The 25,447-nt window shown below is 46.7% G+C and overlaps 1 protein-coding gene across 3 annotated transcripts in view; it reads right to left on the bottom strand.

Annotated features, from left to right (window-relative positions):
* Nucleotides 1-9,236: 9,236 nt before the first annotated feature.
* NOX5 (NADPH oxidase 5) overlaps nucleotides 9,237-25,447 on the bottom strand; it is a 129,912-nt gene continuing 113,701 nt past the window's right edge. For all 3 annotated transcript variants that reach the window (XM_023220732.2, XM_023220729.1, XM_023220730.1), the window contains exons 10-16: nucleotides 25,302-25,444; nucleotides 21,366-21,410; nucleotides 20,659-20,783; nucleotides 19,963-20,044; nucleotides 18,818-18,917; nucleotides 10,848-11,014; nucleotides 9,237-9,796 (exon numbers count right to left, since the gene is read on the bottom strand). In XM_023220732.2, coding sequence (XP_023076500.1) covers nucleotides 9,665-9,796; nucleotides 10,848-11,014; nucleotides 18,818-18,917; nucleotides 19,963-20,044; nucleotides 20,659-20,783; nucleotides 21,366-21,410; nucleotides 25,302-25,444 — 794 coding nt within the window. In that variant the 3' untranslated portion in view covers nucleotides 9,237-9,664. The remainder of the gene's footprint in view (nucleotides 9,797-10,847; nucleotides 11,015-18,817; nucleotides 18,918-19,962; nucleotides 20,045-20,658; nucleotides 20,784-21,365; nucleotides 21,411-25,301; nucleotides 25,445-25,447) is intronic.

Below are 25,447 nucleotides of genomic sequence, written 5' to 3'. Positions count from 1 at the left end.
TCAGAATCTTCATGGTTAATTTGGTCACTGTTTATCACTTGAGACTACCCAGAACAAGGCAGGGTTCCGTTCGCAACGGAGAAGGGAGAAGGAAATTGGGCAGGTAGTCAGAGTCAGGCTGTCTCTGTGTTTGCAGGGGAGGCAGACACTGGAGAAAGTAAACATTCAGTGGCAAATATATCATTGCAAACAGTAAGGAAATAGTGAAATAATTGTAAAATGGCATTGAAACAATCCAAGATGAGGCAAAAAGTCCTTATTGAGTGCTTGCTGTTTCCTACAGTCTTTTCCAAGTAGGACATATGAAGAGGGAAGGAAGGATCCAGCCTCAGGGGTCTTTCAGACTGGCAGGAGATGACACACACACACATCTGAAACAACCTGTGCCCAGAGAAAGTGAAAAGGGATCTGGTGACAACTGAATGCACAGTTCAAAGTGGTCATTGTCATAGGCACTTTCCCTGCCTGTCCTGCCCATGTTCCTTCTAGGGAACATGCCCTGCTCACAGCTGCTAAAGGTGTTGACCCATGAGGTCCAGGCCAATCCCCATCCCACTAAAAGGTGTTAAAACAAGGAAGATCCACTAAAAGGTGTTAAAGCAAGGGTGTGTCTCATCCCATTGCCTGATTTTAGTGCTTTTAACACTGAAAGCTGTTAAAAGCAAGGAAGATCCACCAAAAGGTGAATGGGACCAAACACGCCCTTGCTTTCCACCTTTTAGTGGATCTTCCTTGTTTTCAGATTAAAGTCAAACTCCTTGGCACAGCCTCGAGGTCCATCACTATGCCTGTCCTCCTCTCCCGCTGCCTCCTGACCTGGCCTCCAGCCACCCCAAGATGGGCAGATCCCACCCAGCAACTCATGCTTCTGGGTCTTTTCACACGCCAGGACTTGTGTGCACAGATATACCCTCCCCTCCCCTGTTTTCCAGCTGGTGAAGTCTCATTCCTCCTTCAAGACCACCACCTGGGGTCATCTCGCCCCCACACTGACCTTGCTTCCTCTCTCCTTCATGCTGCCCCAGCACCTCATGAGGTCTGTGTTGGCATCTGCCCCCTTGTATTGGCATTATGGGCCTGTGTGTTTCCCTGTCACTCCAGGGCAGGGCCTGTGCTTCATCTTGGTATCCTTGTTAACTGATACAGTGCCTGACACCTCAGCCAATGCCTGTGGGATGAACAAATGAATGAGTGGTTCTCTAATGGTGACAGAGTAGGTCTCAGCTGATTTAGTAGGGCTTTCCTCCCTGGGAGCTTAGCCTCAGTGCGGCCCTGGGTTGGGGGTCAGATGCTTTATGGAGCCCTTCTGCCCTCTGCCCCTAAAGTCAACCTTATTTCCTGCTCACTCTCACCATGATCCTCTTCTCTAGAGCCAGAATCCCCTAGGAGCATTTCCTTGTTTTCCTCCTCTGGAGAAGAGGAGCCCGGAGCCAAGGAGCAGAGGGCTGCAGAGCATGGCTGGGATTTGATAAACAGGCAGGAGATTTCAGCAGCAATCAGGAGAGGAAATCACATACATTATCCCCGGAATTCATAATGCAGTGCTAATGAGATGGAGGGGCTGGGAGTTGATCTCTACCGCCTCTTGCAGCCAGGGATCATCAGTGTTTGGAGAAGGACACAGGGAGGGGCACTGCCTCTGGGCTGCTCTCCCCTATCCTGTAGCCTGATGGTCCTCCCTTCAAGGGAAGGCATTTATTAGGCCTCTAAATGTGGCTTGGTCACAAAGGACACGAAAATGAGGGGCTGTAGAGACCTCCAGGGGGCAGTGAAGCTGGGGAGCGGACCATGCAAGGCAGGGGACCCACGGCGACCTCCCTGTTGAATAACCTTTCCCTGAGAAAGTCCTAACATCTGGAAAATTTCTAAATCACATTATTATTGAATTAGTATCTATTGAGGTTTGCCATAGGCAGGAACAATGATCATGATTTATTGAACCTTTCTCTGCGCCCCAATGCTGATAGTTTACAGTTGTACCTTATCCAGTTCTCTACCTCCTCCCCAAATGCACACACTCACGCCCATGAGCACACACATGCACTCACATACATTCTCACACCACACCCCCTGCCCCCACACTCCCCATGGTGAGGTGGGCATTGCTGCCCTCACTTTACTGGGTACAGGGAGAACTAAAACACCAAGCATTTCATGACTTCCTGTCATCACACAACTCCTGGCATGTGCACCCCAGGGTATTGACTCCAGGTACCCGTGCTCCTCTCTGCACTTACTCTCTGCCGTTTCCCTGTTTTGTTTTCTCAGAGCTCTTACTCTCCACAATGTCATTGTTTATTCATCTGTTTACTTGGTTTTTGTCTGCCCACCTCCATAGAATGTAATTGTGATGAAGATGATGACAGACAACATTGACTGAAATATACTACATGCCAGGCACTGAGTTAAGCACCTCATGTACATTCACTCATTTAATCCTTACTATTACCCTACCTAATAGTACCTAATAGTACCAATCTTATTATCATCCCCATTTTACAGGTGAGAATGCGTTCACTGGCCTAAGACCTGGAATACAGGACTGAGTATGGCTTGGATCCCCATCTGATCCAATGGGGCAGTGGCTTCTTCCCTCAGGTTAGCAACACCTTGGGGAGAACAGGCTCCTGCCACGCCCCTGCCAGTCATATCTCCCTCCTCCCACTCTTGGCCCACACTAGAATGGGATTTTCAGGGGGCTCTGTTGAGTAAAGCAGGTCAGTGAAGCCTCTCAGGCCTTTGGGTTAACTGTCCCCATTCAGAGTCCCTCTGGCCTCTTTCCTCTGTGGCATCTGGCAAGGGCCCCAGGCTCCTGGCCTGGTTGTTCACGCACAGAGTTATCCACAGACACCAAGTGCTGGGTCCCCCACCTGCCCCATTCTGCTGGGTGATTGATGGAGCCACTCTTGCTCTCAGCCCCAGAGAGCTCCTTTGAATAATAACTTGGCAAAAATTACCTCTCTTTTTACTTTCCCTATCTCTGATTCATTTGCTTTCTAAGTCATTCATCTCTTTTGAGTTAGAAGAAGAAAGAGGGAGAAGAATGAGGAAGAGAAGGAGGAGGTAGCACAAAGGAACCAGGGACCATGAGCCCCACCTCCTCATTTTACCAAGGGGGAGCTGGGAGCAGCTCTGTCACCAGTCTGTCCCATCTAAGTATGATTTTAAGGTGGAGTGCACCTCTGCCAATGGATTTGTAGGGTTTGCAAATTCAACCCGATCCCTGGCTATGGAACGAAAGCATGTGTGGGAGATCTAGAGCTGTGGGGAGGCGGGATCTTTCTAGGGCCCCTGAAGGTGCACCTTGAAAGGCAGCCGCCTGCTCTACCCACCTGTACCACTGTTCCTGTCTGCCTGTGGGGATGGTGGGATATTCTTACTCTTGAAGGAGAGCAGCAGAGAGGATAGGGAAAGGAATGAGATGGAGGCTCAACGGAGTCACAGCGGCTCCCCAATACTTATTCTGATCACCAGGCACTGGGGAGACAAAGACCACAAGGAGTTCATAGACAAGTAAGTAGGCAAATACAGTACCATGCAATACATGTGTAGGTACAAGTAGGTACATACAGTACAATCCTACGGAGCAGTCTATTTATTCTGCAATGGGAGGGACCCGCAAGGAAGCCTTTACAGGTGGGCTGATGATAAAGTGTTCTGAAATCTCAATCTGGAAACAGGGACGGGTGCTCCAAGTGTCAGGCGATGCAGAAGCAAAGGTTTGGAGGTGCAAAGCTGCACGGTGTCCTGGGGGAGCACGAAATGATGTTACTTAAAGTACAAAGAGCAAGGTGGACATTGCCAAGACCTGAGAGGTAGGCAAGGGCCAGGTAATACTGGCTGTAATGGTAGTAGATCTTCATCCAGGGCTTACGTGGGGGAGGGCTTGTATGCCAGACTCAGGAGTTTGACGGCTATGATAGGAGAGTCCTCCAAAAAGAAGGTGTGCAGTCAGACCCACAGCAGTGTGTGGAGGATGGATCAGAGCCAGGCTGGAAAAAGGAAGACCAGTTAGCTGGCTGGTCTTCCAAGCTTCCTTTCCTTCTAACTGGTCTTCCTTTCTCCAGTCTGTCTCTGCTGCACCAGTCCAGGTAATAGGCAATTTAAGGACTGAACCAAGGCAGGGCCAATGGGGAAGGAAATGTGCTTCAGAAGCATTTAGAATGCCATGTTGACAGGCTTGGTGATTGGCTGAAGGAAGAAGATGGGGGAGATAGAGGAGTCAAGGGTACCTCATGGGGTCGGCAGCTGAAATAGATCATAGCAGTGGAAACATTCATGAAACATGCCAAGCTCCTACGAGGTGGTGTCACTATTCTAGTAACTGCAGACATAGAGACAAATCATTCACTGTTCTTGAACATTCTTTAGGGTTAAAGACAAGTTTAATCTGTATGTAAAAACTCATGTCCAGCCACATTTGGGTAAATCTCAGAATTTTTTTCCTTTACCAAAAAATGCATCCTTTTCTTCCCTGCCACGCAAAAACTCACTACCTGTCTTTGTTTCTTGTTTTCTCCAACAGGCTACACTCACACGGCTAGGGTAGTTAAAGAGGGCCCATTTGTCCCTGAGTAGTATTAGGGCAGCCCTTTGGGGCCATTGGCTGGGTGGCGAAGGTTGGAGGCTGGAAGCTTCCTTGAGAGTCAAGTCTCTTTCCGCCATCTCTGCATTCAGCTTGAGTATTTTCCCCCTGGGATGAATTTCCTCATAAAATAAATGTCTTGTCTGAATTAATCTTATTTTTAAAAGGAGAGAGTCATCATATTGTAAAGACAGATCATAAAAAGATGCATCAATCTGTCAGGAAGGCTGGTTAATATGAGTATTTGTTTAGCACAGACAGTGTGCCCTGAGGCATCTGAACTCCCAGGCTGGGCTGGTGCTGGGCTTAGCCCCTGTGCACACAATTTCACATGTATGCACACGGCCTCCACAGTCCTTCTGGACTAGTTTTGGGCCTGGACAGGGCCTTTTATTTTAATACTTAGGCCATTCAGGGCCAGCAGCATATTGATAATGGGCACGATAGCAGCCTCCCTTTTTGAAGAGCCCAGGGAGTGACCCCTGACGTGGAGGGCCAGTCCCTTGACTTAGGCCCGAAATACTTTCACTTGAAAACAAATCAATATTCAGGATCTTAGACAACACTGCAGATAATCTGTGCATTTTGTTTTACTCTTAAAAAATAGATACAAGCCATACAAAAGTACATAGGTTAAAAAGTAAAATATCACATGAGTAATACAGGAAGTGAAACCTTACTCGGGTAACACACAATACAGCAAACAGAGAAGAGGAAAACATTCAGGTCCTCCTTTGCCTCCTCCACAGTTAACCACTGCGAACTGCTTGGCATTTGGGCGTCGTCGGCCATCAACAAGAAAACGCAGCAGGATGGCTGGCTGACTTTTCTCCTTTCACCAGATGTTAACAATGCTGTAGACACATCTGGGCCCACGACAGATAAGGGCTCTCTGGGCCCAAGACAGATTAGGGCTGGCTTCTAACTATCTTTCCGTGTATTTTTATCTATTTATCCCCACACGATATACATACATCATTTATTTTCTGTGCTATAAATAGGATCATATCAAACACTTGGTACTTGTTTTATTTTCTTTTACATGACATTCTACTTTGGGTTTCTTTTTAAAATAAAACCTTAACAGTAATAAAAACTTAAACTTTACAGAAGGGCAAAAAGGAAAACAAAAACACAAAATCCTTTCCTTCATTGTATCCCTCCATTCCCACTCCCCAGAGCACACAGATAAATATATTTTCATGCATCCTTCTAGAAATGACAATTGTAAATGCATACACAAGTGCTTAAACACATACATACTTGATCCGTTCACTTTATAATAAGAAAGTGAGAATTCAAAGAGGTCAAATGATACAGCCAAGGTCACACAGCAGCCTGGGGCAGAGGCAAGCGTAGAACTCAGTGCTCTGCCTCCCAGAGGGCAAAGGTTTGCCCACTGTATCTCCAACAAGTTGGCCCAGAGCCAGTCTCGGCTAATGTTCCTCATCCCTCCCTACCTTCGACCTTGTCTGCCAGTCTGGTGACTCTCCGTGTTGCCCACGCCCCCTCCCCTCCCACGAATGCCCCTGGCTCAGTGTATTAATAGCCTGCACTTGTGCAGTTCATCTGGAGCGGCCTGCCTGATTGGTCATTTCAGGAATGCCTGCTGTCTCCCTCAGCGCTGTCCTCACAGAACAATGCAGCGGCGCCTGGCAAAGTGGTTCAGTGGGCTTGTGTTTGTGCTTTTGTTCCCCAAATTACAAGTGACAATTAGGTGCAAAAGACCCTTTGTAAGGATAATTCCATTTAAGTAACCCCTTGCCCTGGGAGGAACCATATCCCCTCTACACTCTGTGCTAGGCTTCGGGTCCACATGTCTGGCCTCGGGGAGTTTGCCGCTTAATGGGTGAGGATGGGCACACGTGCGGATAACTGGCCTTTGCTCCTTCCCTCTTGTCTTTGTGTGTGTCAGCCTTATCTGTCGTGGGCCCAGATGTGTCTGCAGCATTGCCAACATCTGGTGAAAGGAGAAAAGTCAGCCGGCCATCCAATGCGTTTTCCTGTTGACGGCTGATGATGCACATCAGCACATCTGGGAAACATCCAGCTGGCCAGACCATGCGTGCTATCTGCTCACATGTGTGGTCCTGCTGCCTTCAATGACATGTCCACTGGGGCAGACAGAGCCTGGACCTGTGAACTCTCCCCGAGCCAGGCCTGTTCAGCTCAACTGGACCTCACCGATGGACATTTTGTTGCAAGGAGAAAAGAGGAAAGCCCAGAACTGGACACTGGGTATGGGGAGGGTAGAGTTTTAGGGGCAAGGCGGCGGTGGTGAGAAGCTGACAGCTGGAGAAACTCTGACCTTGAACATGAAGTCTCTTGACTTCACAGAGATGGAGCCTGGAGGTTTTGCCTCTAGTGGGGAGCTTTGGAACAGGGTGCTGTCTTCCCCGCCCCTTTCTTTTTGATTCACTGCCACTCAGGGACCAGTCTCACTTCCTGGGAAACAAACCCTCTTGAGATCCGTGATTCTGCAGCGCCCTCTCGTGGGCAACTGGAATCTGTCTGGAGCGAAAATCTTAGGACACGAGCATACGGTCGTCACACATGTGGGCATTCATGGATTTCAGAATCGTATGTTCAAGTCCTTCCACCTGCTCCCACTCACTGTAATATTAAGTCCTAAACGAACAGCTGACCATTTGTATATACGGGTGGGAGCCTGGTGGAAATTTGTTACAAGACAGCGAAGGACTGAGGACAGGGCTCAAATGTGTTAAGGCGGTGTAGACAGAGACTGGAAAGAATCCAAAATGGTGACATGCGAATGTGTGTGTGCATTGAGTGCATGTGTGAGACAGCCTGTGCTAAACAGATTCTGCCACGTTTCCAAATGGTTTGGGCACACCCTCTTTACATCCTCCAGCCGAAGTCAGGACACTCGCTTTAGTTTCCTTTTGTGCTCCAGAGAGTGTTTTGTCCAAGCCTTCCCAAGCCTGGTGCAGAGGAGAAAGTACAGACTCAACAGAGGGAAAGAGGTTCCAAGAGTGTGTGGCCTCAGGCTGGTAAAACTCTAGGTGTGAGTTTTCCCGGTGGGTTGTGTGCCTCCCCAGGCTTGCTGGAAATTAAACACGATCCGGTTGGAAGGCCCCAACACCAGGTCTCCTGGCCTTGTTGACTCCCGGTCCCGGTAGATGGAGGCTCGGTGCAAGTGTGATCCCCACTTTCCACCCACCCAAATCGAATTAGCCTCTCCTAGACTGCAGGGCTGGCAGCCAGGCCCCACTCCTCCTCTCATATTCTTCTTCTTGTTCCTCCTCACATCTTAGAGACGACATCCTCACTCCCATCCTGATCTGTCCCAGTCCCCAGGGCATGTTTTCCCTTCCCCTCCCTGGGGCTTGCCTCAGCTTCTTCCTCCACCATCCCTTCCTATTGCTCCTTTCAAAAGACAGCTTTCCCCTACCCTCATCCTTCCATCCACCCAACTGGCTCATCCCCTGCACGTCACACCTAGCCCCCTCCCCGCCCCCAATCTGCTGCATCCCAGCCCCACCTTAGATAAGGGATGTCATCGTCCAGGTTATGATCTGGCTTCTTCACCTCCCCCTTCCCAACCATGGACTTCCAACCCATGGAAAAGAAAGGTGCCAGCTACCATCCCATTGGAAAGTGCCTGGTTCCAACCCCATGATGGCAGCCTTGGGGAAGGGTGCTTTACACTGTCAAGAAGAGAACCTAGCAGGACTGACTGCAAGGTGGAGGATGCCCAGGAAATGTGGGGCTCACAGGACCTCATGGTATGGCACAGATGGAAATGTCCAGATCGGACGGAGGAGGTGGGGCCGCCCCGTCCTCTGCTCTGGGCCGCTCCTCCCCATAGTATGTGCTGAGAGAGCCTTTGCTGCCTCTGCTGTTCCCTCCTGTCCAGACAGGGACAGATGCAAACAGAGGCTGGAAAACAGAGATAGAGGGAGCCAGGATGAAGAAAAGTGACGTAGACGCACGAAAGCCTGGAGCAGCAAGGAGCTGCACTGCAGTGGGGGAGGAATGTCTTGAGCACTTGGCATCTCATTTAACCTCACAGCAACTGTGACTGAGAGATGGCATCAGCCCATTTCACAGGCGGAAAAAACAGACATGGGGAAGCTTCCAGGGCCACACAGTCGGGGTGTGGCTGAGCTGAGCTTCCGGGCTCAGCCTGCTTCATCCCCAGGCACTTGGCCTGTCCATGATACAGAGAGGCATGAAAAGAGGCTGTCTCCATCTTGTTTCTCAAGTGACTCAGCACACAGAGAGAAGGAAGAGGCCAGCATACAGAGACCGGAGAGGCTCTGAGGGACATGCCAGGAGAGACAGGGAGATGAGGAGACGAAGACACAAGGAGGGGCAGGGAAAGATCCTGCTTATTTCTCCCGATGCAAATGGATTTGGTGGAAAATACATATTTCAGATTTCATTCCCAGATCATCAGAATCAGAATTTCTGATAGTGGGACCAAGGAATGTGCATTTAAAGAAGGTTCCTCCAAGTGGCAAGGTGTGCTGAGATATCCGCACCTAACTTGAAAATGCATGCAAAAAATCAGGTAAGTTGGAAAGAGGAAGGAGGAACTGATGGATAACATGTGATAAACAGAGCAAAATATTAACTAAGGAGTCTAGAAAGTAGGTAAGACTGTTCACTGTATGATTCTCCTCACTTTCTGTATGTTTGAACAATTTTATAAGATGCCAGAGAAATAAGCTTCCAAATGACTGTGATGATTGGGCAGGTTTGGGACCATGGATGTAGGGGAAGCCTCCGTCAGAAAATGTCTGGAGGAGTGGTTGCCCTCGGCCCCCTCGAACCCCACCCCCAAGCTCCAGTCACCAGCTTCTGGTTTCCTCAGTTTCACAGCAACCCCAGAATCTACAGCAGACTGAACAAGGCACTGTCCCTTCCCCCCGGTTCTAGAGGAAGTTCATTTGTCCCTTGGAGTCTCCTGTTCCCCGCGTTGAGCAGGATTAGGGGGTCCCTAGGCTTTGTCTTATTGGGTGGGTTGTCTGAGGCTGGTCCCTGTGGGGGCGTTTATATTAATGCGATGAAGCAGACCCATGGTGTGGATTTGGGGCAGAGCTTGGAGAGGTGAGGCTAGAAATTCTCTTGGAAAAATCGGAAGCTGAACTTCTCACAATGGCCCTTCAGCACCTTGGCCAGAGCTGGGGAGCCACAGAAGAACACCTGCACCTTGCCTTTCTTCTCAGCAGCCACTTTCTGGAACACCTGGAGTCAGTGGGGTTGAGGAAGAGAAGAGGGAAGATAGGCGGAGTTGCTGACTTACCAGTGACACAACCGCCCGGAGGTAACAGCATAACAGGTCGACAGCAACAAGCATCCCCATTTTACACAAGGAGCTGCATGGCACAGCTGCTGGATTTTACGGCAGAGTTCGACACTCAGCAGTTCAACTAAGAACCATTTGTTCAACTGGCAACATGACCCAGAACCCCAGGGAGGGGACCAGGGCCAGAAAGTAAGACCCAGGCCCTCCACTCAAGGATCTGCAACTGTGGGAGACAGGCACTAAATTAGATACGCAGAGAGATGCATACAGTGCTCTGGGACTCCCGTGGGAGTCTGAACCTGGTGTTAGTCCCCAGGGCTGGCCACCTACTGTGATTTAAATCTTTCCTGATGTCAGTCTTTCCCCGAGAGAGGACCCTTTTCTACCCCAGATTCCGCTTATGAATGACCTTTTTCTGAGAGTCCTCTTTGATGCCCAAGCACTCACCACGGACATTCCCCTCCCACTCAGCTGTCATGACCCAGACACGGGGTCATCTGCAGCACTTTTAAAAGCAGCACCTTCTGGGCCATTTCCTGCAAACTGTATACCCTGACAGGTAAGTGTTCAGGGAGGGAAAATAATAACGAAACCAATCTGAGAAATAAAATAAAAGGATTGCAAACTATTTCATGTCTCTGTGCCTCAGTTTCCCCATTTGTAACAGGAGATGATAAGATTTGATATTTTTCCAGGTCCTTGTCCACTCAGGCCTTCTGACACTGGTCCATAGGGAGTCAAGGCTGCAGGGGTCTTTGAGGTCATAGAGACTAGCTTCCTCTCCGAACAGATGAGGAAACTGAGGCTAATGATGGAACAAAGGCTAGTGATAAAGCCAGTGTAGGTGCCCTGTTTACCTTTTGCACCATGAGGTCCCTGCTGGACTCTGAACTCTTAACCTCACACTTTGCCCCTGACTTTGCCCCACCGCTGCCTCGGGCTCTCAGCTTCATCCATATCTGCAAGCTGCAGGGCTCCAGTTGGCATTACCTTGCTCCAGTCAGGCCGCCCAGGCTGGGTGCGCGTCTGCAGCCCCGTGATGGAGTCTTTCTTCTCCTTCTTGGCCAAGAGGTCAAGAGCCATCTGTAGGCCAATGGCCTTCATGTCATTCTTGCCCAGTGCAGATGTCATGTACATATGCAGCTCCAGGAAGCGGTCTGTTGGGTAGGGGATGACAACTGCACTGAGGGTCTAGCACCCATGATGGGCGCAGAGCAGTATGCCAACCACTACCTTACCCTGGGGCTTGGAGGGAGACCCATAGGTCTTTTGCCCAGTATCTGTCATGTGACCAGTGCCATGAAGAGGAAAGGCAGCCCATTGCTTGAGCTGGCCCTACTATGTGCATGGCACACATTAGTTACTTTATATGTACTAAGGTGAGCCTCACAACCACTCCAAGAGTTAGATCTTTTATATTTATTTATTTAGTATTTTTGTAGAGATAGGGTTTCACTGTGTTGCTCAGGCTGGTCTTGGACTCAAGCAATCCACCCGCCTCAGCCTCCCAAAGTGCTGGGATTACAGGTGTGAGCCACTGTGGCTGGCCAAGATCTTTTGTATTTATAGAAGAAGAAATGCATCCCAGGGCAGTGAGCATGGCAGTCTCTGGGCTCCAAAGCTCATGCCCTTCTGTGCCTTGCATGTCTGTCCTCATCCTGGCTGGGGACACAAGCCACACACATGAAAAGGTAATTTGGACTAAAGGGTCAAGGGCCAAGTGAATGGATCATAGCGTGAAGGCTACTGATATGCAGGGAAGGGCTAATGCAGACAGAGCTGCTTCCCAGAAGTGATGGGGACTGGGTTAGGCCTGGGACGAGGGGTGAGAGTATAAGCAGAGGTGAAGGGAAGGCATGCTAAGAAGGACTAGTGTGAGCACAGAGTGAGAGGCTGGAACAAATGTGATGTTGGCGGGGCAGGGTGTGGTGCCCAGCTGGAGCCGCATCCTTGGATGGGAGCAAAAGGAGATAGGACTGGAAACAGATTGAGGCCAGAATGAGAAGGGCCTTGAATGCCCAGCTAGGAGAGAGGGGAAGGTTGAGAGTAACTGAGTAGGGCGTGACATAATGAAACAGCGCTTTAGGAAGGGACATCGGATTGCTGAGGAGATGGGGAAGGAGACTGGCACAAAAGAGCCCACGAGGCCAGAGAACCTGCAGTTCTGCGCCACAAAGTTATAGGTCTGCTGGGATACTGATCCTTCAGCACTCAGGAGCTCCCAGGTGGGCACCTCTGTGTTCCATACTCAGACGTGACATAAGAATGATATCATTTTTATGTGTGCCATGATGAGAAAAAGATTGGTGAGTGCTGCCTTAAGCTTGAGTGTTGGTTCAAGCCAGAGTTGACAGGGCCTGATCTAGGATGTGGGAAGGAGCATTCCCGAGCTGACGATCACCTCATTCTTCTCCTCTTCATCTCTTCCCCTATACCCACACTAAAGGAGCTTTGCCATTCCAACGTGCTTTTTTATTGTTTCCTAAGTCACCATCAGCCCATTTTTCATTTGGCCTAAGGTCTTAGCCGCTGTTACAATGCAAATGGCCCTAGGAGGGATAGTACATTTCATGTCACATGTCACTTAACCCCTAGTCGTGCTGGATGGTGTGGGAGGGAGGGAGATGTATTATGAGATGCCCACCTGGAGGACCCCTGCTTCTCACCCTGCCTCAGAGTCACCATACCCCAGAGAGGGGTAAGAGGAGGAAAGGGGAGACACCATGGTGGGAGAGAGAAGATAAAGGGGCTGTGGAGGATGACCTGGCATGGTTTTCACCCACTCCATCCAGTTGTGTTTGAGACAACCATCTAATTTCTGGGACACTTTCCTAAGAAAATCATCCAAAGCAAGAAAAAATTATGTGCACAAATATATTAATTTCAGCATTTTTATGATTATGGAGAATGAGGAATAAACAAAATGTCCAGTAGTAGGAGCTTGGTTAAATAATTTATGGTATAACCACTAACTATGCCATTCATTATATAGCCATTAAATACTACTACTTTTATTAAACAGTTATCACTACCAGCACTTCTACTACAAATAAATTTATTAAGCAGTTACTATTACCACCACCACCACTAAATTTATCAAGCATTTTATTAAGCTCCAGTCACTGTTCTACGTGTTCTGCAGATGACGTCTCATCTAATTCCCATGACAATCCTATGAGGTGGGTACTAGTAGCATCCAGATTTTTCAGATAACTGCTTTCAAGGCAAACTGGTTAAATAATATGCCCAAGGTTCTATAGCTATTAAGGGTAAAGATACAAACTTAGAATAATTGATGCTTAAGCTATAGAAATTAAAAATTATAAACCAAAAATTATTTAATGCAAACCTTGACGTATAATTAAAGTTGAAATCAGAAGCCACAAATTTCAGCTGCAGTTAATGAGAAACCCTGAAAGAAATTTGATGTGATAGAGTTGTTGACTCGAGTGGCTTTGAGAATGTAAAGCAGTGGGTTAGCTGTTACCCTTTGTTTACACAGATTAGGAAGAAGCAAACAGCAAATATTTATATGCCAGTAACTAGAAAATTTAAATTAAATTTAAACTTTTCCTTCAGCTTGTCATCATAAAATTGAGTTTCTAATGAATTAATATCAGTAAAAGCATTTAAGAAAAAGAAGTCAATGGTATATAAATATTTGCTGTAATCGTTATTTACAAGAAAGGGCAAGGAGCTTTACTGAACTATTCTAAGCTTGAAGAGTTACCTTCCAAAGACTGTTGACTTGAACTTTAAGGTTCTGAATGTTTGTTATAGTAAACTAGATCTGTTTGGATAGTTTCTTGTAGAAAACTCTGTTTGATTACTTGAACATATAAACTGTATTTATCATAGGAATTTGAATTCACTCATGACAACCTTATGATAATTAAAGAGTCAAATACGTTCTAGTTCTAATGAACTCAACAAGTCTAAAACACTACGCCAATTCTCTTAAAAAGTCAGAAACATATATAAAGATATTTCTCCTTCTATAAATTAAAAGGGAAACAAAACAATGACTTTAACAGATTAACATTTAAATACAGTGTAAATCCTCAGTATGCCACAAAGATGTCCATTAAGACTATGATATGATCCAGAGAAATATTTCACCATACTTAATAATGATGAGGGTAAATGCTTAGTAAAATATGTAGAATACAGCAAACATTTGGGCAGTGAGGAGGGAGAGGTTGGAGAGGTTGAGGGGAAGACATTCAAGCCTTCTTTTCTTTTTGAGATAGGGTCTTACTCTGTTGCCCAAGCTGGAGTGCAGTAGTGCTATCATGGCTCACTGCAGCCTCAAACTATTGGCCTCAAGTGATCCTCCCACCTCAGCCTCCCAAGTAGCTAGGGCTACAGGTGCATGCCACCATGCCTAGCTAGTTTTTAAAAAAATTTTTTTTTGTAGAGACAGCGTGTGCCTATGTTGCCCAGGCTAGTCTCAAACTTGACCTCAAGCAATACTCCCTTGGCCTCCCATAGCACTGGGATTACAGGCGTGAGCCACCAGGCCAAACATTCATTTTTGATAAAAGTATAAAAGAAGGGACCAAACAGTTAAAGACTTCATATATACTAAGGTATTTAATCTTTTTTTAAAAAAATACGAATGGAAGGGAAAAAGGGTGTCTAATCTTTTTTTTTTTTTTTTTTTTTTTTTTTGAGACGTAGTCTTGCTCCTCGCCCAGGCTGGAGTGCAGTGGCGCCATCTGGGCTCACTGTAAGCTCCGCCTCCCGGGTTCACGCTGTTCTCCTGCCTCAGCCTCCTGAGTAGCTGGGACTACAGGCGCCCGCCACCATGCCCGGCTAATTTTTTGTATTTTTAGGAGAGATGAGGTTTCACCGTGTTAGCCAGGATGGTCTCAATCTCCTGACCTCGTGATCCACCCACCTCAGCCTCCCAAAGTGCTGGGATTACAGGCGTGAGCCACCGTGCTCGGCCAGGGTGTCTAATCTTTATCTTAGATCATTCTCTAAACGTTTTGATTGTCACTCATCAGAAAAAAGGTTGAGAATTAACCCCCAATAAATATATCTGTTTATCCATGTTTGTCTCTACTTACAGCTTGTGTACATCAAAAATATATGTTGCAGGCCAGGTGCGGTGGTGCATGCCTATAATCCCAGCACTTTGGGAGGCCAAAGCTGGTAGATCACTTGAGCTCAGGAGTTCAAGACCAGCCTGAGTAACCTGGAGATACCCCATCTACAAAAAAAGGAGATTAGCTGGGCATGGTGGCGCACACTTGCAGTCTCAGCTACTTAGGAGGCTGAGGTGGGAGGATCACTTGAGCCCGGGAGGCAGAGGTTGCAGTGAGCGCCACTGTACTCCAGCCTGGGTGATGGAGCCAGACCCTGTCTCAAAAAAAAAAGAAAAATTTACATTGCAGTAAAGTGAACCACATTTACCCTTCCGCCTGAAACAACCAGAAAAACGTACAAAACACACGAAACAATGGTTTCCAGACATCGGTCAGCAGGTGGCACGGGACTGTCATTGCTGAGAGAAGAGAAACAGATGAAGTAAACCCTACAACAGCCCTGCTTATTGCCTGATGCAGTCTCCTGAGGCAAGGAGACAGAAACTGGCATTCACAGAGACCAAGACAGCCAGAATACCAGGCACAAGACTGGAAAAGGGAACTGCAGAAAGGAAGAGAGGGAAGGAGGAAAGGAGAGAAGGAGAGATGCAGGGGAGGAGGGGAGGCAGGGAGGAGGCCACTCACTAGCTCTGGAAATCTGCATAGTTTCTCCCAAGTCCCTGACTGAGCATTAATTTGAATGTGTGAAAGAAAATGACCAGAAAAACTAGGATGGACGACACCTCAAGCTAAGCAGGTGGGAATAGTTTGTGTTCCCACTAAAAGCGAAGAGGCTTTGCCATATATGGGGCATTAGGTAGAGTCCTACCCCACACTAAAGACTGCTCTAGACTCACCCCAATAGAAGTTAAAAGTGGGCCTCAAGAAGACCCACAGTCTTACATAATTTAACTGTGCACCAGAACGAAGTGCAGTACTATTTAAAGAAATAACACAAAATCCAGGCCAGTGGCTCACGCCTGTAATCCCAGCACTTTGGGAGGCCGAAGCGGGCGGATCACTTGAGGTCAGGAGTTTGACACCAGCCTGGCCACCATGGTAACACCCCGTCTCTACTAAAAATACAAAATTAGCCGGGCGTGGAGGCGGGCACTTGTAATCCCAGTTGCTTGCGAGACTGAGGCAGAAGGATTGCTTGAATCTGGGAGGTGGAGGTTGCAGTGAGCTGAGATCACACCTGGGCGACAGAGCGAGATCCAGTCTCAAAAAAATAAAAAATAAAATAAAATAATAAAGATTACAAAATCCATAACACAACAACATAAAACTCATAATGTCTGGCATCAAATAATAAATTATCGGGCATGCAAAGAAGCCAGAAAATACAATTTAACCTGGAGAAAATTAGTAATTAGATACAGACTCATAAGTGACAGAGATGATAGACATAATAGACAAAAATGTTGAAATAATTAATGAACGTGCTCAAGAACATCAAAGCAAAATAAAACAAAACAAATATGATGGTCGTGTGCGGTGGCTCATGCCTGTAATTCCAATACTTTGCGAGTCTGAGGCGGGAGGATTGCTTGAGCCCAGGAGTTCAAGACAACCAGCCTGAGCAACATGGTGAAACCCCTTCTCTACAAAATACAAGGAAATTAGCCAGGCATGGTCATGCATGCCTGCAGTCTCAACTACTCGGAAGGTTGAGATGGAAGGATTGCTTGAGCCCAACCTGCAGTGAGGCACAATCCCACCACTGCACTCCAGCCTGGGTGACAGAGTGAGACTCTGTCTCAAACAAAACAAAACAAAACAACAAATATGTCAACAAGAGAAATGGAGGATGTAAGAGAGACCCAAACAGAATATCTGGAGAAGAAAAATACAGTAACAAATGAAAAGTACATTGGGTAGAATCAACAGCTGTTTTAAGTCCTTTGGCTTTTTATGTACATTTCAGAATCAGCTAGTCAATCTCTATTTTTCAAAAATCCTGCTGGGATTTTTATTAGGATGGGAATAATAGATAATGTGCTACAGAAGAAAAGATCAGTGAACTTGAAGACACAGCAATAGAAACTATCCAAAATGAAGCAGAGAGAGAGAGAAAGAAAGAGAAGAACAGAGACTCAGTGACCTGTGGGATAATATCAAACTGTGTAACTGAAGTGGCAAGAAGGGGAAGAGGAAGTAAACAAACAAAAAACAGATAAACATGTTTTTTCAAACAACTGGAAAATTTTCAAATCTCATGAAATCTATAAGCCCATTAAGCCAAGAAGTTCAATGACCTCCAAGTATAAGAAACATAAAACCATACCAAGGCACATCATAACAAAATTACTGAAAACCAGTGACAAAGATAGAAATTTACAAGTGGTGAGATTTTTAAAAGAAACATTATGTATGGGGGAACAAAGGTAATGGCACCAATCATCTTGTCAGAAAGGGTGCAGGCCAGAAGACAATGAGGAGGTATCTTCAAAGTAATGAAAGAAAACATAATCAACTGGTGATAATATCTTTCAAAAATCAAAGTGCGATAAGGTGTTTGCGGTCAAAAGCCAAAAGAGTTTCTCACCAGTAGACCTGCACTACAAAGAACCATCAGTTCTTCAAGCAGAAGGAAAACTTTCCCAGATGGAAATCTCAACCCAAGCACAAAAAGTGTAAAGAACCCAGAAATGGTAAATATGTGTATAAAAATAAAAAATTTGTTTTTCTGATTTTTAAATTTCTTTTTAAAAGATAATTGGACAAATGGTGGTACACCCATAAAATGGAATACCACTTAGCAATGAAAAGGAATGAATGACTTACTGATACATGCAACAACACGGATAAATCTTGAGGGTATTATGCTAAGCAAAAGAAGTCAGATGGAACACACTACATATTATATGATTCCATTTATATAAAATGCTGTAAAAGGCAAAATTGTAGTGATAGAAAGCAGACCAGTGGTTGCCAGGGGTTACAAGTCAGGGGAGGGTGTTGACTGCAAAACAGGAAGAGAAAATTTTCAGGAGTAATGGAAAGAAATGCTCCATATTTTGATTGCAGTGGTGGTTACACTACTGTATGCATTTGTCAAAATGTCATTGTATTCATTGTATGCTTAAATTGGTAAACTTTATTGTATGTAAATTATACTTCAAAAGCCAAACATAAATTAGTGTGAATAAGAATCGTTTGAGGGGCATGTTAAAATGTACATTCCTGAGCCCGACTCTCAGAGAATCCATCTGATTTGGAAGGTCTGGGGTGAGTCCTAGGAATTTAAATTTTCAACATGTGCCTATTCTGAATTAAAAGATATGTCATGAAAAAGATAAATTATAAAAATAAAGAAATATATTTTTATAAAATGTGAACAAGAAAACAAAAATTGGAAGGGAATCCTTTAAAATGCCTGACGTCATCTGGATAGCTGGATGAGATTATGAGGGCTTTTTTTTTCCCCCTTCTATTTTTCAACTTTACAAAATATTACATTTTAATAGAACCTCCCCCCATCCTACTTCTCAAGATATGGAATAAACACCTTCTTAAAAAGACTGAATTAGCCTGGGCAATATAAGGAGATTTCCTCTCTACAAAAAAAAAAAAAAAATTAGCTGGAGTGGTGGCCTGCACCTGTGGTTCCAGCTACTCCAGAGGCTGAGGCAGGAGGATTGCTTGAATCTGGGAGTTAGAGGCTGCAGTCAGCCATAATCATGCTACTGCACTTCAGCTTGGGCGACAGAGTGAGACCTTGTCTCAAAAAAAAAAAAGACTGAGTTCGCTTAATGGTTAAATGGTTCATTTTAGGTTACGTGGGTTTCATATCAATAAATTATTTTTTGAAGATGCTGAAAGCCCCTGTCCCACTCCCACTGCCCTCAGGCCCTGTCCCTCTCTTACCATGTTGAGTCTCCTGGGCCTGGTCCATCTCCAGTTTAGTCAGCAGGCTCACAAACCACTCAAAAGACTGCTGGTCTCTGTTGATCCAGATAAAGTCCACCTAGGGGGAGAGGCCCTTCAGCTCAGTGGCTGGGTCTCCCTCATTTGCAGGAGGTTCACATCTGTAATCCCTGGGACCCATATGACCACCCTGAAGTAAGCAGGGAACATTCACATACCCATTTAAGAGAGGGAAAAATCAAGGCTCATAGAAGTGAGCAGCCATGCCCAGATCACAGAGCAGCATGGCACCAGAACCAGGTTTCTCACCCCAAGGTGGGGATTTTCTCTAATATCTCCTTCTGTTTACAACAAACAGTGTGTTGAAATACTAGCTTAGGATAGCCAGAAAAACATAAATTACTTTTTAAGAAACTCTTCTAAGTGGCATATACAGGATGATGAATTTTCAAAAGGCAAACATGTTTTCATTATTATTATTTGATTATATTATTTTCATTATTATTATTATTTCTTTTTTTTTGAGACAGAGTCTCACTCTGTCTCTCAGGCTGGAGTGCAGTGGTGTGGTCTCAGCTCACTGTCACCTCTGCCTCCTGGGCTCAAGTGATCCTCCCACCACAGTCTCCCAAGTATCTGGGACCACAGGTGCCCGCCACCACACCCAACTAATTTTTTGTATTTCTGGTAGAGATGGGGTTTCACTATGTTGCCCAGGCTGGTCTTGAGCTCTTGGGCTCAAGTGATCTGCCTGCCTTGGCCTCCCAAAGTGCTAGGATTACAGGCATGAGCCACCATGCCCGGCCAGTATGTTTTCATTCTTAAAACCACCATAGGGTCATGGATAGGTAGCATTATGGCTGTAACTGAATCCAGACTGCCTGGCTGTCAAGCTATGCAACCTTTAATGAAATGTTCAGAACATGTCTCAGAGGTGATGGGAACATGGAAGCAGGGGCGGGGCTCAGACATTCAGGAGGCACCAGGAGAACTCATTTAAGAGAATTCAGGGTATCCTGGGGAAAGAAAGATCCCATCAGGGACCACCTATCCGCTCCTACCTTTGCACAGGAGGATGGGCTCCTATTTTAGGAGGTGTCCAGGGGAGAAGGTCTGGAGGCCTGCCTGCAGGAGGTGGTACTCACCTTTTGGAGCTTCATGTTGTCTTGGACACCTTCGATCCAGGAGTGCTGACAGTTGGGGCAAGTATGCTTTCTTTTCTGGTGCCTGAGGGGAGGCAAGAGGAAGGGGTGGTAAATTTGGGGCGAGACTTTTCAAGACCCCAGAGAAGGCCGGGCGCGGTGGCTCAAGCCTGTAATCCCAGCACTTTGGGAGGTGGAGACGGGCGGATCACGAGGTCAGGAGATCGAGACCATCCTGGCTAACACGGTGAAACCCCGTCTCTACTAAAAAAATACAAAAAACTAGCCAGGCGAGGTGGCGGGCGCCTGTAGTCCCAGCTACTCAGGAGGCTGAGGCAGGAGAATGGCGTAAACCTGGGAGGCGGAGCTTGCAGTGAGCTGAGATCCGGCCACTGCACTCCAGCGCGGGCCACAGAGCTAGACTCCGTCTCAAAAAAAAAAAAAAAAAAGACCCCAGAGAATAGTTAGAATAGTTCAGGGGACAGGGAGCAAGGGTGGGGTGGCAGAGTCCACTCTATGAGGGAGGGGAGGGATGAGACACAACAAGGAGATGGGGGCAGAGCAAGACAGGCAAGAGAGAGAAGAGCAGAGAGAGACAGGTGAAAGGAGAGGAAGGAGAAAGAATAAAGGGAGGAGGAGCGGGGAGGGCGCCTTGGGGCTCTGACCCAGGATGCAGGCAGGAGCACACTGTTTGCCCACCTGTGCATGATACTCTGCAGGATGGAAGCAAAGGGGGTGATGCCGATGCCTGCCCCGATGAGCACGGCGTGCTCAGAGGCGAAGATCCTGCGGGTAGGGGTCCCGTAAGGCCCATCGATGTAGCACTGTGCACAAGAGGGAGTCAGAGAAGGGAGATGGGGCGGGGGGGGTTGACGTTGGTCTCCCCTGCTACCAGGGGATGTCCCCAGGGCTTCAGGACCCCCTTTATACATAGAAAGACATCTCCTGGGCTGGAACTCAGGTCTAAGTGGCTCCCAATCCAGTGCTCTTTCCACATCCTGTGCTCTCAGCACCAGCCTGGGGAGAGCTCTAGGTGTTAGAATGCAGAGCTAGTGAAAACAAGGACTCGATCCGCATCCCAGGGGTGTGTGCCTGTCACTGCTGGGTGTGTGCCGTGGGTGCCCAGGAGACAGGGACAGAGAGCACGTAGCCCTGTACGCTGCACACCCATCCCTGCTCCTGGAGAAGAGACAGGCCGAGTGTGAGGTGTGAGGCTGAGCACCCTTGGATATAAAGAGCAGGGGGAGGGATGTGGTTACATGACCCGGATACCTGGATGTCAGCCCATGGGGATTTGAGGAGCTTGAGTACCCACAATCACAATAGCCCCTCCTTAAAGGCAAAGACTTCATTTCCTTTGGTTGGGGCAGGCGTTCTTGCTCATGTCCACCCCTGCAGCCTCTCACCTTGATGTTACAGAATTGGTGGTTCTCCAAAAGTATCTTGGAGCCCTGCAGGGAGTAGAGCAGAGAGTTATGGGTCTTGGAGTGGACAGTATTAGGCATTTCTTAGAAGCTTCTTTGCCCTTGAAGGAGAACATCAGGGATGTGCTGGTAAACTGACTTCTGGAGAAGGGATAACAGTCTTGATTGTTAGCTTCTGCCCATTTCTGTGGTGTAAATCCTGCCCATCGTGGCTCCCACCATAACAACTGTGTTTAATAACCAGCTCATGAAATTCCTGAAAATTTAACAGCGGCTTCTATGGTCCAGCACAAGTCAGTTTCAGGGTGTGACTGGAAAGCACTCCCCTCCTAGCCTTAAATATTCTTTTCCCTCTGCCTGAAACACCCTTTCCTCTTCCCCAGCTGTCAAATTCCTTCAGTGCACACTGTATCTTTCATTGTCCAGCTTATTTGAAGTTGCTATTCCTCTTCAAAGCTCTTCCCACCTTCTCCAAGCAGAGAAGCCAGGGTCTCCCCTGGCTCACAGTTCCCCGGGCCCTAGGGCTTTGCTCTGGGGTTGCAGACAGTGTGCTCCTAGGGGGAAGAGAGCAGGCCTCCTCTGTCTTCCTCAGGACTTAGAGCATGGTAGACAGTCAGACAGCCCTGTCCGAGTCAGTATCTTTCCTTCTGGAAGGTGAAGGAAGCAGACCCCAGAACAGGCCTAAAGGAGTCTGTGTTATTTCCGGCTTTGGTGCAGGAGGCAGAGTTAGGAGTGACCTTCACAATCATCCAGGCTGAGAGCATGGGAAGGACGTGCCCACGTTCCCACGGAGCTCTGATAGATCCTGGGTCTCCTGCTGCCTGCCCAGGATCGTGACATCACGCCATGTTGCTTCTTTGTCCAGAGATGACTGAAGGCTGCTCCCCTGGTGTGGGGGCATGAACTCCTGGTGGTGGTTTGAGAGTTAGGCTATGAGACAGTTCCTCTCCTTTCAATTTTCTTTAGTCCTTCTGATGGCAACGAGAAAGCCTTGCATTCTGGCTAATGCATCTCTACCACCTCTCTAACACTTACTAACCTCTTCTCTTTTTTTCTTTCCTTTTTACAAAGTGAGAAAGGAAAGAAAGAAAAGGAAGAAACTGTGAAAGAAAGAGAGAGGGAGAGAGGGAGGGGGCGAGAGAGAGAGAAGGAAAGAAGGAAGGAAGGAAAGAAGGAAGGAAGGAAGGAAAGAAGGAAGGAAGGAAGGAAGGAAAGAAGGAAGGAAGGAAGGAAAGAAGGAAAAGGGAAGAGTGTGGAGCACCACCTCTGGCTTGGAGCCTTAGGAAACAGGCCGTCTAACAAGAATTTAATAACATTGATTCTCATTGTTTTCACTTTCAGAGCTATCCTGTGTTCATGACATGCAATACTAGTTTTCCATTAGAGATAATAATCTTAAGACTCCTTTTGAAATACAATTAAGTTTAAAGTAATGTTGGGATGTAAGAGAAATACTAAGTAGAAAGTATTACTGGGGCAGTAATTACGCCAAAGTTGGGAAGGTAGCAGGCAGATGATTGGCTTCAGAGACACCCAGGTGATGTGTCGTCCTTCCTGAACATGGCTTGACCTTAAGGCATGTTCCAAGGACCCACCATCCATGGGAAGATAAGCCAGCTGGCCCTCCTGGCTCTAGTCCCACCTTCCTCAGCCTTACTAGGCCACTGTCTTCAGAATAGGCTTCCCACCATGTGTGAGTCTCCTCTTTTGTTTTCGTGTACACCAGGTCTTCGTCCTGCGGCCACTGATCTCCCTTGGACCTGTAGGATGTCAGCTCCAGTGATGTCCTTGTGGGACGCCACAACTCCCTGTGCTGAGATGCAGAAATGGATGGGTGGGGGCTGTACACTCTGTTTTGTTTCAAAACAGAAATTTCTTTATTATTTAAATCATAAATCAATAATGTTAGCTTTAAAAATACAGATATAGAAACTATTAAACAATAGTGAAAAAAGTATCAGAGCAATAACTACTCAGCATTTTCTCCATGCACTTACAGATTTTTTTCTAACACAGACATACACGATACTTTTACATAAATGGAGCATACTTTTTAGTAGCCTGCTTTTTCCACTTACTACATGTTAACAGGTTTTCCAAGTAAATACATTTAAATTGACCGAATCATTTTCTTAGGAGATTTAATATTTTATTGTAAAGGTGATCAGCAATTTATTTAGGTATTTTCCTATTGTTGGGCATTTTGATTAGCTTCATTTTCTCATTATTGTAAACAACCACCCTCTCTGAAATAGCACTTTTCCCATCCCTACCTCTTGACACTGACTTATTTATCTTTACAGCATTTATTATCACCTGACGTATTATGCATATATTTTATTTGTTCATTATCTGTCTCCCCACCAGAAGGTAAGCAGTGACTATGCCTATGTTACTTACTGATAGATCTCCAGCATCTAGAATAGAACCTGGAAAAAAGCAGATGCTGCACTCCACAAATATTTGCTAAATTAACAAGGAAATTACTATATTTTGTGTGTACCTGTCCAATTAGCTTTTTTTTTTTTTTTTTTTTTTAGATGGGACCTCGCTCTGTTGCCCAGGCTGGAGTACAGTGGCATAATCTTGGCTCACTGCAACCTCTGCCTCCTGGGTTCAAGCGATTCTCCTGCCTCAGCCTCCCACGTAGCTAGGACTACAGGCACGCACTACCATGTCTGGCTGATTTTTGTGTTTTTAGTAGAGACGTGGTTTCACCATGTTGGCCAGGATGGTCTCGATCTCCTGACCTCATGATCCGCCAGCATCAGCCTCCCAAAGTGCTGGGATTACAGATGTGAGCCACCACGCCTGGCCCCCAGTTAGCTTTTAAGAATACATTTCTAAAATGGAGTTGTTGGGCATGTAGGTATACATATTTAAAATGCTAACACATATGGCCAGGCTGCCTGCCAGAAAAGATTGTGCCAATTTATAGTGGCAGAGGTGACTGAGGTCCCAAGGAAACAGTTTTTAGTGTGTCTAGCCCACTGATCCACAATGTGCCATGACTCATCTGATTTTGAAAGTCAGCTTCCTCCTTCAGGAAGTTTCCCTGATTAACAGCCGAGAACGTTCTGCTTTTCCTACCTACCCCTGCATATCCCAGAGCTTTGCTCCTGCTGTGGTCCCAGAAAGGTCCTCTGGTCTGGCCAAGCAGGATCTCACCTGGATTTCAACCCTGGACTTTAAATTCCCCAATGGCAAGGCAGGATTGGGCCAGGCCTGGGGACGTCGCCTGTGGCAGGGTTTTCATATGTTAACCTGTCTCCCAGCCATGAGGCACAGTCTACTTAGTTTGAATTCAGCCACCCTCAGCCTCAGTGTCTATTCTTATTTCTTTAGCAGTTGCTCTGTCTCTCTCTGTTCCTCCAAAACCTTGATGGCACCAGCAGCTCATCAGCTTTATAGGTTTCATCAAGGATCAAAAGAGAATAACATTGCTCATGGTGATGATGATGATGAGGGGATCCACCTGGACCCTGCTGCCTATTTCACGCAGTACTTTATGTGCATTCATTCAGTTGGTTTTTTAAATAGTCATAAGAGAAAGGTAAGTAACAGAGGAAACTACTTCTATTTTATAGATGAACAAACCAAAGGACATGCCCAAGGCCACACAGTTAGAAAGTATTAGAGCAGAGACCTGGAGATGGGTCTTTCTGATTTCAATTCCCACTCTCTTTCCGTTGCTCTCTCCCCCATCTAATGGGGGACATCAGACTGGGAAGGATCTGGAGTGGTAAGACTTCGAGAAGGTTCTTGAACCACGGAGTCAGCAGTTGCCTAACCCCCTTGTGCTGCCATTTGTGTATACAGCAGTTGCTCAATAATTGATACTCACTGAGAAGAAGGAGGCAACTTGGTCTCTGTGGGCTTGCCAGCAGGTTGGACCCCTTCTCTCCAGTAGCCACCTACCTTGGACAACCTTTGGCTCTTTCTCATTGTCACACTCCTCGACAGCCTCTTGGAACCACAGTCCAGGGGGTCTGATACCTTGAAGGATTCGTATAGCCTGTTTGTCCACTGGCCTTGGGACCGGATGTGCAGCCAGATAGTGTCTG

This window comes from Piliocolobus tephrosceles, chromosome 6 (assembly GCF_002776525.5).
Source record: "Piliocolobus tephrosceles isolate RC106 chromosome 6, ASM277652v3, whole genome shotgun sequence".
NCBI lineage: Eukaryota > Metazoa > Chordata > Mammalia > Primates > Cercopithecidae > Piliocolobus > Piliocolobus tephrosceles.
This window is presented reverse-complemented; position numbering and strand designations above follow the sequence as displayed.